General features: G+C 42.1%; 1 protein-coding gene across 4 annotated transcripts; it reads left to right on the top strand.

The window, feature by feature from the left end:
* The first annotated feature begins 2,754 nt into the window (after positions 1–2,754).
* LOC110528058 (prolyl 3-hydroxylase 1) lies at positions 2,755–15,151 on the top strand. 4 transcript variants are annotated; one of them, XM_036983611.1, is made up of 16 exons: positions 2,755–3,335; positions 4,526–4,678; positions 10,193–10,382; positions 10,477–10,608; positions 10,747–10,886; positions 11,045–11,134; positions 11,247–11,299; positions 11,566–11,687; positions 11,787–11,914; positions 12,084–12,179; positions 12,436–12,586; positions 12,809–12,926; positions 13,170–13,245; positions 13,373–13,513; positions 13,699–13,893; positions 13,942–15,151. In XM_036983611.1, the coding sequence occupies exons 1-16, from the start codon at positions 2,874–2,876 to the stop codon at positions 14,560–14,562; spliced, it is 2,868 nt and encodes a 955-aa protein (XP_036839506.1). In that variant the 5' UTR covers positions 2,755–2,873; the 3' UTR covers positions 14,563–15,151. The 4 variants fall into 4 exon arrangements, with proteins under 4 accessions (XP_036839506.1, XP_036839505.1, XP_021465521.2 ...); XM_036983610.1 differs by having other exon boundaries at positions 2,756–3,335; positions 13,699–14,247; positions 14,290–15,151; XM_021609846.2 differs by having other exon boundaries at positions 2,757–3,335; positions 13,699–14,331; positions 14,416–15,151.
* The last annotated feature ends 1,133 nt before the right edge of the window (positions 15,152–16,284 follow it).

The raw sequence follows: 16,284 nt of genomic DNA, 5'->3' as shown, positions 1-16,284 counted from the left end.
CCTCCTCCCCTTCATTTACACCGATTGAAGTGGCAACAATACGGGATCATAGCTTTCACCTGGATTCACATGGTCGTTCTGTGTCATGGAAAGAGCAGGTGTTCCTACACTCAGTGTATGCTTAACATTTTTTTTAACTGGTACCGGGCTACCTTCAGACGAGGCTTGTGGGCACCCTGGAGCAAAACAACCAACATGTACGTGTTCGTGAGAGTCTCACTTTTCCAGAGTTATTATTAGTGTTTATCCTAAACGGTTCCGACACTACAGACAGAAGTTGGCAGATTGGCAGTATCAACTTCAGAGTCCAATGATGTTCGTGTGGGCAATATAATAATCATGTTCACGAGAGTCTCATCTTTCCATAGAGTGGTAATAAAAAAAGTGTTAAACAAATCAAAAATACAGTGCCTTGCGAAAGTATTCGGCCCCCTTGAACTTTGCGACCTTTTGCCACATTTCAGGCTTCAAACATAAAGATATAAAACTGTATTTTTTTGTGAAGAATCAACAACAAGTGGGACACAATCATGAAGTGGAACGACATTTATTGGATATTTCAAACTTTTTTAACAAATCAAAAACTGAAAAATTGGGCGTGCAAGATTATTCAGCCCCCTTAAGTTAATACTTTGTAGCGCCACCTTTTGCTGCGATTACAGCTGTAAGTCGCTTGGGGTATGTCTCTATCAGTTTTGCACATCGAGAGACTGAATTTTTTTCCCATTCCTCCTTGCAAAACAGCTCGAGCTCAGTGAGGTTGGATGGAGAGTGGTGGAGTGCTGCAGAGATGGTTGTCCTTCTGGAAGGTTCTCTAATCTCCACAGAGGAACTCTGGAGCTCTGTCAGAGTGACCATCTGTCATGCCCTGATCTGTTTCAACTGTCCTTGTGCTTGTCTCCACCCCTCTCCAGGTGTTGCTTATTATCCCTTGTGTATTTATCCCTGTGTTTCCTGTCTCTCTGTGCCAGTTTGTCTTGTTTTGCCAAGTCAACCAGCATTTGTCCAAGCTTATTTTTTCCCGTCTCTATTTTTTTCCCCAGTCCCCCTGGTTGTGACCCTTGCCTGTCCTGACGCCGACCCCGCCTGCCTGACCACTCTGCCTGTTCTGACCTCGAGCCTGCCTATCGCCTGATACTGTTTGGACTCTGACCTGGTTTATGAACTCTCGCTTGTCCCCAATCTGCCTTTTGTCTACCCCTTGTGTTGTAATAAATATCAGAGCTCAACCATCTGCCTCCTGTGTCTGGATTTGGGTCTCGACCTGTGCCCTTATAGTACAAACTGGCCATGACAGACCCAGCAGACTTGGACCAGCTCCGTCACGCTGTCTCCCTGCAGGGAGCCACCATTGGGAGGCATGAAGAGCTACTTTGGGGCCTTTTGGAAGGGCTTCGTTCCCTGATGGAGCGCCAGGATCAAGGGTTCAAGGCTATAATGGAGCAAATCTGTGAATTAGCTCATAGGCAGCAAGCCACATCTGAGACCTCCCAACCACCCAGTAACCTTTCTACTACTAGTGGATTTGTCCAACCTACCCTGGCTCCCCTTTTGCCTCCTCCGGAGCATTATGCAGGTGATCTTGGTACCTGCCTGACATGTTGTTGCTCTGACATGCCTTTCCAAATCATGTCCAATAAATTGAATTTACCACAGGTGGACTCCAATCAAGTTGTTAATCAATGGAAACAGGATGCACCTGAGCTCAATTTAGAGTGTCAAAGGTTTGAATACTTATGTAAATAAGGTGTTTCTGTTTTTAATTTGTAATACATTTGTAAAAATGTCTAAATATCTGTTTTTGCTTTGTCATTATGGGGTATTGTGTGTAGATTGATTCTGAAAAAAATAATTGAATCCATTTTAGAATAAGGCTGTAACATAACAAAATGTGGAAAAATAAAAGGGGTATGAATAATTCACGAATGCACTGTATATATGAAGTATGTAAAATAGTATGTAAACATTATTCAAGTGACCAGTTTTCAATGACTATGTACATAGGGCAGCAGTCTCTAAGGTGCAGGGTAGAGTACCGGGTGATATCTGGCTAGTAACACTGACTAAGGTTCAGGGCAGTGTACTGGGCAGAGCCTGGCTAGTGGTGTCTATTTAACAGTCTGATGGCCTGGAGATAGAAGCAGTTTTTCAGTCTCCTGGTCCCAGCTTTGATGCACCTGTACTGTGTCCGCCTTGTAGATGGTAGCGGGGTGAACAGGCCGTGGCTCGGGTGGCTGAGGTCCTTTCAGACACAGCCAGTGAGTCCTGGCCAGCAACATGCGGGGGTCCCTAGTTAGCAAAAAAAAGACAGTACTATTCAACATGCAGACAACAACAGATAAAGACAACAATATACTTATCACTCCTGTGGATATCAGGAGTCCTCTAGCTATAGAATTAAGCTTACTATATCTTATGTGTCTCAGAGGAAATGGTCTGACTCTAGAAACTTTGTAACACCTGCTGACCCCAAATATGTTTGTTTTTTTATACCAGAGAGCCCTTGGTTGGTCTATTGTTAAATGGACTAGGCTATTTAGAGTGTGATAACATCTTAGAAAAAATATTTATGAGACACATTTTTGTTATCATACTCAAATAGACAATTTAACAACTGAATATGACCTATATACTTATTGATCATTTTTAAATTGGACCTTGATGTTGTCTGGCCGGCCTGTGAGGAGAGAGTGAACTGGGCCACAGCGGCACTGTGCGTCGTGAGACGGTGGGGCACCTCACAGGGGCTGTTCGTCTCAGCGACTCCCAGTTAATCCCACCCACCGACAGAAGTTTGCAGGCCCCGGCTAAACTTCCAGCTCACTTCTCTGCCGACGACTGCTCCTTTCCACGTAGAGGTCCCATTTTCCAGAATGCTGTGGCGTTTTGTAGTAGCGATTTTAGGCGTTTGCATCCCATATTGCCTTTCGGACGTGCAGCTCAGTAGTAATGTTATTCTGGAACCTTATGATCTGCTGTTCGACACCGCGGTGGAAGCCTACTACAAGGGGGACTGGATGACGGTCATTCTGAACATGGAGAGAGCGCTTCGGAACAAGGCTGCGATTCGCAGGGTGAAGGCGCATTGCCGGATAACTTGTGCCAACCAGAGCGCTTTCGGGGAGCCTTTATCCAGCATGGTCGTGCCAGTACCAGGCGCTGGCTCCGTGGAAGATCTGGGCTTTTTCCAGAAAATTATGAAAAGGGCTGATTGTGTAAATACCTGCGAAAGTGAGAAAATTGGACCACCAACTATCCATAAAGTCACTGAAGATGTGGACCTTGAGTTTAAGAAAAGAACCCCCTACAATTACCTGCAAGTCGCGTACTTCAAGGTATAAAAAGAGTTGATCAAATAGGCCCTATAAAGTTATGCATTATACATTTTTATATCTTGCATAGGCTTGCTACAATATATCTTCCACACAGACAGTATCCCATGTTGTGGAGTAAGATGCTCCTGCGTCATATCTTATTCCACAACATGTTCATGTTGTTTGAATCTCGGTGCACATTTATCACACTTACATGACAAAATAAGGGTCATGGCACTTTATTTTGTCCAATTTCATTCAAACTTCCCTCAAACAATTCGTTAACTGTAGGCTACGTGATCTGCTCAGCTTTCCCCAACCCCCCAGCCGGCCGTGCCACGTCTCTAGGTGGAGTCTAGCTATGTAGACAGACCACTTACGTTCTGGCGCTTGATTCTTCTCGATTTTTGGGGCTTGTCATCAAAAAGCGAAGCTACTCAGCAGCTTCTGCATGCTATATACCTGCCATTCAAGAGTTTCTTTAGCTATCGTTAGAATAGGCCTATACATGAACAGGAGAGGCCTAAAACCAAACTCAGTTTAAAAGTCTGTTTATAAACGGGTTACTACATTGTAGTAAGAGTGGCTAGTTAAATAAAGTAAATGCATGCAACCTATAAGGCCTGCAGTTCCTGAGAGTTGCAGGTCATACATTGTTTATCCATATTGCCTATTTACTAATGCCAATCGATATGAGCAAAATATGTACTGATTTACAAACATAAACACAAACATCTGTAAAAGAGACACAGTCCCTGGTGGTAGGCAACATTTATCACAGGAGGTTGGTGGCACCTTAATTGGGGAGAACTGGCTCGTGGTAATGACTGGAGCGGAATCAGTGGAATGGTATCAAACACATGGTTTCAAACTTTGATGCCATTCCAGTCGCTCTGTTCCAGCCATTACTATATGCCATCCTACCCTCAGCAGCCTCCACTGAGATTCATGTATACTATAGGAAGCCTATAGGATAATGACTAGTTGCCTGAAACAGCATGCTGGTGATTGCAGCTCACACATTTGTTACATCATTCCAGGAGGTCCTGGCTCCTAGCCAGATGACAGAAGACTTCTGAGAGGTGGAGCATTTAGGGAAGCCTTTGGAGTCTTAATGTGCTACTTCTCTTTGTTTGCTTGTTGTGTGAGAGTTATTCATATTATGTTGTGTCATTGTTTTGATGTACTAAGTATCTCTCTTACCTGTGTAGATCAACAAGCTGGATAAGGCTGTGGCGGCGGCAAACACCTTTTTCCTGGCCAACCCAGACCACATGGAGATGAAGCAGAACCTGGACTATTACAGGATGATGGCAGGAGTACAGCAGGAGGACTTCAAAGACCTGGAGGCCCGGCCGCACATGGTGAGACTGACACTACTCGTCCCCAGTAATGCACCCGTTATAACCGTAACAATGCTCCCATTATAGCAGTGACAATGCACCCGTTATAACAGTAACAATGCACCAGTTATAACAGTAACAATGCAACAGTTATAACAGTAACAATGCAATAGTTATAACAGTAGCTATGCACCCGTTATAACAGTAACAATGCAACAGTTATAACAGTAGCTATGCACCCATTATAACAGTAACAATGCAACAGTTATAACAGTAGCTATGCACCCGTTATAACAGTAACAATGCAACAGTTATAACAGTAGCTATGCACCCGTTATAACAGTAACAATGCACCCGTTATAACAGTAACAATGCACCCGTTTTAACAGTAACAATGCACCAGTTATAACAGTAGCTATGCATCCGTTATAACAGTAACAATGCAACATTTATAACAGTAGCTATGCACCCGTTATAACAGTAACAATGCAACAGTTATAACAGTAGCTATGCACCCGTTATAACAGTAACAATACAACAGTTATAACAGTAGCTATGCACCCGTTATAACAGTAACAATGCACCCGTTATAACAGTAACAATGCACCCATTTTAACAGTAACAATGCACCAGTTATAACAGTAGCTATGCATCCGTTATAACAGTAACAATGCAACATTTATAACAGTAGCTATGCACCCGTTATAACAGTAGCTATGCACCCATTATGACAGTAACAATGCTCCCGTTATGACAGTAACAATGCACCCGTTATAACAGTAACAATGCACCCGTTATAACAGTAACTATGCACCCGTTATAACAGTAACTATGCACCAGTTATAACAGTAACAATGCAACAGTTATGACAGTAGCTATGCACCCATTATAACAGTAACAATGCACCCGTTATAACAGTAACAATGCAAAAGTTATAACAGTAGCTATGCACCCGTTATAACAGTAACAATGCACCCGTTATAACAGTAACAATGCACCAGTTATAACAGTAGCTATGCACCCGTTATAACAGTAACAATGCAACAGTTATAACAGTAGCTATGCACCCGTTTTAACAGTAGCTATTCACCCATTATGACAGTAACAATGCTCCCGTTATAACAGTAACAATGCAAAAGTTATAACAGTAGCTATGCACCCGTTATAACAGTAACAATGCACCCGTTATAACAGTAACAATGCACCAGTTATAACAGTAGCTATGCACCCGTTATAACAGTAACAATGCAACAGTTATAACAGTAGCTATGCACCCGTTTTAACAGTAGCTATTCACCCATTATGACAGTAACAATGCTCCCCTTATGACAGTAACAATGCACCCGTTATAACAGTAACAATGCACCCGTTATAACAGTAACAATGCACCAGTTATAACAGCAGCTATGCACCTGTTATAACAGTAACAATGCACCAGTTATCCTAGTGACAAAGTATCAGTTATCCCAGTAACAATGAACCCGTTATAACAGTAACTATGCACCTGTTATAACAGTAACAATGCACCCGTTATAACAGTAACAATGCACCAGTTATAACAGTAATTATGCACCAGTTATAACAGTAGCTATGCACCCGTTATAACAGTAACAATGCACTTGTTATAACAGTAACAATGCACCCGTTATAACAGTAACAATGCAACAGTTACAACAGTAGCTATGCACCCATTATAACAGTAACAATGCACCCGTTATAACAGTAGCTATGCACCCATTATGACAGTAACAATGCGCCCGTTATGACAGTAACAATGCACCCGTTATAACAGCAACTATGCACTTGTTATAACAGTAACAATGCACCCGTTATAACAGTAACAATGCACCCGTTATAACAGTAACAATGCACCCGTTATAACAGTAACTATGCACTTGTTATAACAGTAACAATGCACCCGTTATAACAGTAGCTATGCACCCATTATGACAGTAACAATGCTCCCGTTATGACAGTAGCTATGCACCCATTATGACAGTAACAATGCTCCCGTTATGACAGTAACAATGTACCCGTTATACCAGTAATTATGCACCCGTTATAACAGTAACAATGCACCCGTTATAATAGTATCTATGCACCCCGTTATAACAGTAACAATGCACCAGTTATCCTAGTGACAACGTATCAGTTATCCCAGTAACAATGAACCCGTTATAACAGTAAATATGCACCAGTTATAACAGTAACTATGCACCACTTATAACAGTAACTATGTACTAGTTATAACAGTAACTATGCACCAGTTATCCTAGTGACAATGTATAAGTTATCCCTGTAACTATGAACCCATTACAACAGTAACTATGCACCAGTTATAACATTAACTATGCACCAGTTATAACAGTAACTATTCACCAGTTATAATAGTATCTATGCACCAGTTATAACAGTAACTATGCACCAGTTATAACAGTAACTATGCACCAGTTATAATAGTAACTGTGCACCAGTTATAATAGTAGCTATGCACCCATTATAACAGTAACAATGCACCCTTTATAACAGTAGCTATGCACCCATTATGACAGTAACAATGCGCCCGTTATGACAGTAACAATGCACCCGTTATAACAGCAACTATGCACTTGTTATAACAGTAACAATGCACCCGTTATAACAGTAACAATGCACCCGTTATAACAGTAACAATGCACCCGTTATAACAGTAACTATGCACTTGTTATAACAGTAACAATGCACCCGTTATAACAGTAGCTATGCACCCATTATGACAGTAACAATGCTCCCGTTATGACAGTAGCTATGCACCCATTATGACAGTAACAATGCTCCCGTTATGACAGTAACAATGTACCCGTTATACCAGTAATTATGCACCCGTTATAACAGTAACAATGCACCCGTTATAATAGTATCTATGCACCCCGTTATAACAGTAACAATGCACCAGTTATCCTAGTGACAACGTATCATTTATCCCAGTAACAATGAACCCGTTATAACAGTAAATATGCACCAGTTATAACAGTAACTATGCACCACTTATAACAGTAACTATGTACTAGTTATAACAGTAACTATGCACCAGTTATCCTAGTGACAATGTATAAGTTATCCCTGTAACTATGAACCCATTACAACAGTAACTATGCACCAGTTATAACATTAACTATGCACCAGTTATAACAGTAACTATTCACCAGTTATAATAGTATCTATGCACCAGTTATAACAGTAACTATGCACCAGTTATAACAGTAACTATGCACCAGTTATAATAGTAACTGTGCACCAGTTATAATAGTATCTATGCACCAGTTATAACAGTAACTATGCACCCGTTAGTTATAACAGTAACAATGCACCAGTAATAACAGTAGCTATGCACCCGTTATAACAGTAGCTATGCACCCATTATGACAGTAACAATGAACCCGTTATAACAGTAACTATGCACCAGTTATAACAGTAACTATGCACAAGTTATAATAGTAACTATGTACTAGTTATAACAGTAACTATGCACCAGTTATCCTAGTGACAATGTATCAGTTATCCCTGTAACTATGCACCAGTTATAACAGTAACTACGCACCAGTTATAACAGTAACTATGCATCAGTTATAACAGTAACTATGCACTAGTTATAATATTAACTATGCACCAGTTATAACAGTAACTATGCACCAGTTATAATAGTAACGATACACCAGTTATAACAGTAACTATGCACCAGTTATAACAGTAACTATTCACCAGTTATAACAGTAATTATGCACCAGTTATAACAGTAACTATGCTCCAGTTATAACAGTAACTATGCACCAGTTATAACAGTAACAATGAACCCGTTATAGTAGTAACTATGCACCAGTTATAACAGTAACTATGCACCAGTTATAATAGTAACTATGCACCAGTTATAACAGTAACTATGCACCAGTTATAACAGTATCTATGCACCAGTTATAACAGCAACTATGCACCAGTTATAACAGTAACTATGCACCAGTTATAATAGTAACTATGCGCCAGTTATAACAGTAACTATGCACCAGTTATCCCAGTAACAATGAACCCGTTATAACAGTAACTATGCACCAGTTATAACAGTAACTATGCACCTGTTATCCCAGTATCAATGAACCCGTTATAATAGTAACTATATACCAGTTATAACAGTAACTGTGCACCAGTTATAACAGTAACCACCAGTTATAACAGTAACTATGCACCAGTTATAACAGTAACAATAAACCCGTTATAATAGTAACTATGCACGAGTTATAACAGTAACTATGCACCAGTTATCCCAGTATCAATGAACCCGTTATAATAGTAACTATGCACCAGTTATAACAGTAACTATGCACCAGTTATAACAGTAGCTATGCACCCGTTATAACAGTAACTATGCACCAGTTATAACAGTAACTATGGACCAGTTATAACAGTAACTATTCACCAGTTATCCCAGTAACAATGAACCCGTTATAATAGTAACTATGCACCAGTTATAACAGTAACAATGCACCAGTTATAACAGTAACTATGCACCAGTTATAACATTAACTATGCACCAGTTATAACAGTAACAATGAACCCCTTATAGTAGTAACTATGCACCAGTTATAACAGTAACTGTGCACCAGTTATCCCAGTATCAATGAACCCGTTATAATAGTAACTATATACCAGTTATAACAGTAACTATGGACCAGTTATAATATTATCTATGCACCAGTTATCCCAGTAACAAAGGACCAGTTATAACAGTAGCTATGCACCAGTTATAACAGTAACTATGCGCCAGTTATAATAGTTAATATGCACCAGTTATCCCAGTAACAAAGGACCAGTTATAACAGGAGCTATGCACCAGTTATAACAGTAACTATGCACCAGTTATAATTGTTACTATGCACCAGTTATCCCAGTAACAAAGGACCAGTTATAACAGTAACTATGCACCAGTTATAACAGTAACTATGCACCAGTTATAACAGTATCAATGAACCCGTTATAATAGTAACTATATACCAGTTATAACAGTAACTATGCACCAGTTATAATAGTATCTATGCACCAGTTATCCCAGTAACAAAGGACCAGTTATAAAAGTAGCTATGCACCAGTTATAACAGTAACTATGCACCAGTTATAATAGTTACTATGCACCAGTTATCCCAGTAACAAAGGACCAGTTATAACAGGAGCTATGCACCAGTTATAACAGTAACTATGCACCAGTTATAATAGTTACTATGCACCAGTTATCCCAGTAACAAAGGACCAGTTATAACAGTAACTATGCACTAGTTATACTACTGACAATGAATCAGTTATGATGCAGCAACAAAGGACCAGTGATATACCATTTAGAACAGTTAGAATCACACATAGTCAGACTGAAACCATTTACCCTTTTGCCTACTTGGAAAGGGCAGGCATCGGGCACTGGAGAAGTGACAAGGGACCTAATTGGTACAAGGTTGGGGTAGGGTCTAGGATCTGCTGACTCCGTGCTCTGCTCTCTAATCCATCTCTCAGGCAGAGTTCCTTGCAGGGAAGCGGTACTACAGCTCAGACTCGTTCGGTCTGGCCATCGACCACTTTGAGGCGGCAGTGGAGGAGTACTTTAGCGCGGACCAGGAGTGCCGGGCGCTCTGTGAAGGAGCTTACGTCTACGACGGATACAACTACATGGAGTACAGTGCCGACTTGTTCCAGTCCATGACAGGTGAGATAGAGTGTTAAGACAGACTAAATCCCCAAACAACTTCAAGCTAACATTTTGGATAAAAGCCTAAACCCTGTACCCCTGTCTTTGTCAGACCACTACATGCAGATTCTGAACTGTAAGCAGAAATGTTCTGTGGAGCTAGCCTCCACCGTGGGAAAGGACAAGCCATTTGAGGATTTCCTCCCTTCCCACTTCAACTACCTACAGTTCTCTTACTACAACAGTGAGTCTAAGTCCCTATTCACTGAAAGAATCAGGAGCATTTGCTGTCTGTCTGTATCTGATTGTGCCTGCCTCTCCTCTCATACCAGTCTCTTCTTATCCCTCTCTTTTTCCTTCTCTTCCTTCCCCCCTCTCTCAGGTGAGAAGTATGAGCAGGCCATAGAGTGGGCTAAAACCTACCTGCTGTTCCATCCAGAGGAGGAGGTGATGAATCAGAACCTGGCTTACTACTCCGCTGTGCTGGGGGAGGACAAGGCTGCAGCCATATCCGCTAGACTGGTGTGTGAGCGCGCGCGCACACACACACACACACACACACACACACACACACACACACAAACACACACACACACACACACACACACACATACACACACACACACACACACACCTATGCCCCATGCTTCCAACCCACTTTCCTCCATGTCTTCTCTCAGGTGGTGAAACAGCATATTCAGCAGTCCCTGTTGGAAAAGGAGCTACTCTACTTTGCTTATGAAGTGTTTGGAATCACCTTTGTTGATCCGGTAGGTTAACATGTCTCTGATCTTCGCTTGTGTCTCACTGTTTCTACAAGATAGGTGATCACTATCAAGTGGTTTAAGCATGTGATCTTACATCCTTTCCTTTCCTTTGCAGGATTCCTGGACCCCTGCAGACGTCATGCCCCTCAAACTGAGAGAGAAGCAGAAGTATGAGAAATACACGTACAGACAAGTAGAGGCTGGTGGATGGAGAAATTGGAGTACTCTCTCATTGTAATGGCTCGAATGGAAAATGATCAAATATACTGCTCCATTCATTCAATTCAAGCCATTACAATGATCCGTCCTCTAATTTAAAGTGACACCAGCATCCACTGGTACATAGTACATACATGTATGCTCTCAATTTCAGAATAGGCTCTGCTCTCCAATTTGTTTGAACCTTTTAACCTGTTCATTGCCGCCCCCTGCAGGGCAGAAAGGGAGACTGCGGCGAGGATCACTGAGGAGATTGGGAATCTGATGAAGGAGATTGAAACTCTGGTGGAGGAGAAGAACAAGGAGTCGACTGACATTGCCAAGATCGTACGAGAAGGTAGGGTTTTTAGAGCATGAAGTTTGGGAATGTCAGTGGACTGTGTAGAATACTCTGACGTGCACCTCTCTCTATATTCATTCCTTCTGTCCCTACCAGGTGGTCCTTTGTTGTTTGATGACATCAAGATTACTATGTCGTCAAAGCAGCTGAATGGGTCTCAGAGGGTTCTACTGGATGGATTTATCTCGAATGACGAGTGCAGAGAGCTCACCCGCCTCTCTAATGTGAGTGGGAGTCAGGGCTAGTTAGTCTGTGTGATTGACTGTGTTTGTGTGTGTTTGACAGTGTGTATGTTGATTGTGTGTTAATGGAGGGTGTGTTTCTGATGGTCTGTGTGTTAAAACTGAATGCATGATTCTGTTATTGTGTGTGTTGACGCTGTGTGTTTGTCAGGCGGCTGCGCTGAAAGGTGATGGGTATCAAGGCCATCCCTCCCCCCACTCACCCAGCGAGAGCTTCCAAGGAGTCACTGTCCTCAAGGCTATTAAGGTACATTACTGACTCTACACACTACAGCCCTGCTTACCAAACCATAACCCAAACACCACTAACCCAGCACTGCCAACTCTGATCCTAACCCAGTATGTTCAGCTTCCCCCAACCCCAGCTAGCTTCATTCCCTAGACTCAGCTTTATCTCCAACCTATCTAAAGCTGAGCCCCAGCCCAATGGCATCAATGTACAGTTACCAGCGAGTTAGGGATAAGAAAGCACCTATTTCTGATGATCTTGTACTGTTCTATAGTTGGTACAGGAGGGCACTGTGCCCCTGAAGAGTGCCCGCCTGTTTTTTGACATGACTGAGAAGGTGCGTGGGGTCCTGGAGTCGTACTTCCGCCTGGACTCTCCTCTCTACTTCTCCTACTCCCACCTAGTCTGCCGCTCCGCCATCGACGGTAAGAAAGTGAACTATGGTGGGCACCCAGGGGACAGTATTGTGGCTGACTGCCAGACAGAATGAGTTTAGGTCCTTTTTGGAATTCACCACTATGGGAAAACAACATTTTCTTCAAGTTGTCTATATCAAATCCAGGATGTCATTTAACCCACATTATTCACCTGCCTGTCTGAGTGTATAGACATGCAGTAAGTTATGTTTCCATCTCCTGTCTGTACAGAGAAGCAGGATGGCCGTGACAACCTGAGTCACCCGGTTCATGCAGACAACTGCCTGCTGGTCTCTGAGCTCAATGAGTGCATTAAAGAACCACCTGCATACACAAACAGGGACTATAGGTATACAAACACACACACACACACACACACACACACACACACACACACACACACACACACACACACACACACACACACACACACACACACACACACACACACACACACACACACACAGAGACTACAGGTACACACACCATGCATATACTTATAACGTAGGTATCAGCAACATCTACTGCACTTGCAGGTATCATCATGTACCACTGTCTTTAAAACACTTCTCTTGTTCCTGTTGTGTTTTAGCGCAATCCTCTATCTGAATGATGACTTTGAAGGAGGAGATTTCATTTTCACTGAACTGGATGCCAAAACGGTCACAGTAAGTGTCAATCAATGATGTGGATTTGAGTGCTACAGAGTATAACCAGTTGTTTCGCCATGATTTATTTTAAGGTATAAGTTAATTGAGCATATGATGACTGATGTCACTGGCCTGTATTGTCCAGGCGGAGGTGCGTCCTCAGTGTGGTCGTGTGGTTGGGTTCGGTGCTGGGAATGAGAACCCTCACGGGGTGAGAGCGGTCACTAAGGGCCAGAGGTGTGCTGTGGCCCTGTGGTTCACCCTTGACCCCAAACATGAGGAGAAGGTAGCATATCTATCAGTTATTTCATCTGGAATCGTGTATATCATGTCTTTCTTTCTATCTTTCTATGTTGTGATGGGCTATTTTGTAATCTGAGGGAGAATGCAACGCTTTCCATTTATTGATTAATCTACATTTCATCAGTTTCTCTTGCTTCAGACATACCTAATTTGTGTGTGTGTCTCCAGGACCGGATCCAAGCTCAAGAGATGCTGAAGATGTTCTCCTCTCCTACGGACACAGAGTTCACAAAGACAAAGACAGAGAGCTCACAACCACAGCTTACACCTCTTGACCAGTCTGCGCTTCTTGGTCAAGCTGCAACCCTAGTCCAGGAGCAGGCATACCAACCAGATGACAAACCAGCAGAGAAGAAGCCTGAGGAACCAGCAGAGAAGAAGCCTGAGGAACCAGCAGAGAAGAAGCCTGAGGAACCAGCAGAGAAGAAGCCTGAGGAACTAGCAGAGGAGAAGCCTGAGGAACCAGCAGAGGAGAAGCCTGAGGAACCAGCAGAGAAGAAGCCTGAGGAACCAGCAGAGAAGAAGCCTGAGGAACCAGCAGAAACAGTTAGTGAAAAGCCATCTGATTATCCAGAGGATAAAAAGAATGAGAAGCCGATAGAGAAGCACGCAGAAAAACCCATTGCAAAAAAGGGTAACAAAGCTAAGGTGAAAGAGCTGGTCAAAACTAAAGCAGCGGATGCATCAAAGAACAAAAAAGCGATGACTCAAACAGTGGCTAAAGCAGGGGACAAAGCCAACGCTAAGACAGCAGACAAGGCTAAAGCAGGGGACAAAGCCAACGCTAAGACAGCAGACAAGGTTAAAGCAGGGGACAAAGCCAACGCTAAGACAGCAGACAAGGCTAAAGCAGGGGACAAAGCCAACGCTAAGACAGCAGACAAGGCTAAAGCAAAACCTGCAGCAAAAACAAATGTCAAACAGCCAGCGACAAAAAAGACAGAGAAAATCCCTGTCAAAAAGGTTTTCAAGGACTCCAAAACTGACCTCAAGTCATCCTCGGACTCACAGACAGACAAGGACGAGCTGTGAGACCAACAGCACCTGTGACTGTTATTCTGTGGTGTCTTTTTTTTCTACTGTTTGAATATATTTGTCAAGGTTGTTTCTGTGGATGTGCTGGATAAAGATCTGAGGTTGTTTGCTGTATTGTTTTGGATGTTGTTTGTCTGCCCAATAATGGTGGTAAAGAACAAGGATATGGTGTTGTAATGTAAGCCATACCGTAATACCAAGGGACTGCAAACTCACTCTGATGGCTGATGTCAACCAACCAATCAATCAAATCAATCAATCAAATTAGATTTCTATAGTGCTTTTTCACAAATACATTTGTCACAAAGTGATACATTGTAACCACCTTTGAATACCTATCCCAGACTCATGTGAACAGATAATTTATATATATATATATATAATAATAATAATATTACATTTGTTTATGATTTTGGATTCTCAGTCTGCTATTTTGTACTGTTTTAAAATATACTGTTCTTTGCCTCAGGAATTGGAAGATGTAATGTCCTCCAAAAAACAGGAAAGAACAACAATGAACAAATGTGTCTGAATAGAGACTGATACCTGAGTCATGTGGATACGCTAAATAAAAGTACAGTTCTAACATTGGTGTTGCTCTTTAATGTAATACCTCTAGAGAGCACTAGGTGGCAGAGAGGAACTAGAATGGCATCTCATGTACATCACGCATGGAATATGTACCCATTTTCCCTCTGAATATGTTGTAAGTATGGACCCTCACGGTTTAACTGTCCGGTTACTACTGGAGAGCCTTAAATCACAGTTACAGCTGTGTGGCGGTCATCGAATTCCCAGGAGACCATGTTGTATGAAAGCCTGTTTAGACTTTTCAGATGTATTTATTTTTATTTAACTAGGCAATTCAGTTAAGAACAAATTCTTATTTATAACGACGGCTTGCCCCGGCCAAACCCTCCCCTAACCAGGATGACGCTGATCCAATTGTGCGCCGCCCTATGGGACTCCCGATCACAGCCGGTTGTGATATAGCCCGGGATCTGTTGTGATGCCTCTAGCACTGAGATGCTGTGCCTTAGACCGCTGTGCCACTCGGGAGCCTGTGTGTGGTCAACATGTCTGTTGTTGATCCCTGGTTAGTCAGCTATCTCATCAGTAGACTATTCTATTAGGATCATGTTTATATCAAATATAATGCTCCACCCTACAGCCACATTCTTAGTTTTAAATAGTTGAATTGTATCAGGTCTTTGGGGATGTGAGATGAGTTGTTGAGTTTCCCTACAGAATTAGAATGAGTAGAATTGATATTCCAACTCAAAGCCATGTGCCACGGTGTTATTGGTTATCTTCATAGAAATTAGAGATACTCAAACAGTCATTTATGTTCTGTGGACATAACAGCAGAACAACCCTGTCGGTCCAAATGTCAATATCAAGACAATCAGCAAGTAATATTGACATACTTGTGTGTTGGCCATATTGTGTGTATCTTGACAAATCATATAGATTTGAGTTAGTCCATTCTGGCCAATGTGTTTCTATGATTCCCCAGCCAGCCCTGAGCCTGTGGGTGGTAATAATGCTGGGTCCTGTGCCACAGCGCCTGTGTGGGTTTAGCATGTGGATGAAGTCATGCCTACATAGAGCAGAGCATGCACGGACAAACACACACACAGGGCTATGCATGTATAGTGCCTTCAGAAAGGATTCATATTTTCCATTTTTGTTGTGTTACAGCCCGAATTCAAAATGGAT

The sequence above is a fragment of the Oncorhynchus mykiss genome, chromosome 7 (genome assembly GCF_013265735.2).
Source record: "Oncorhynchus mykiss isolate Arlee chromosome 7, USDA_OmykA_1.1, whole genome shotgun sequence".
NCBI classification, from domain to species: Eukaryota; Metazoa; Chordata; class Actinopteri; order Salmoniformes; family Salmonidae; genus Oncorhynchus; species Oncorhynchus mykiss.
This window is presented reverse-complemented; position numbering and strand designations above follow the sequence as displayed.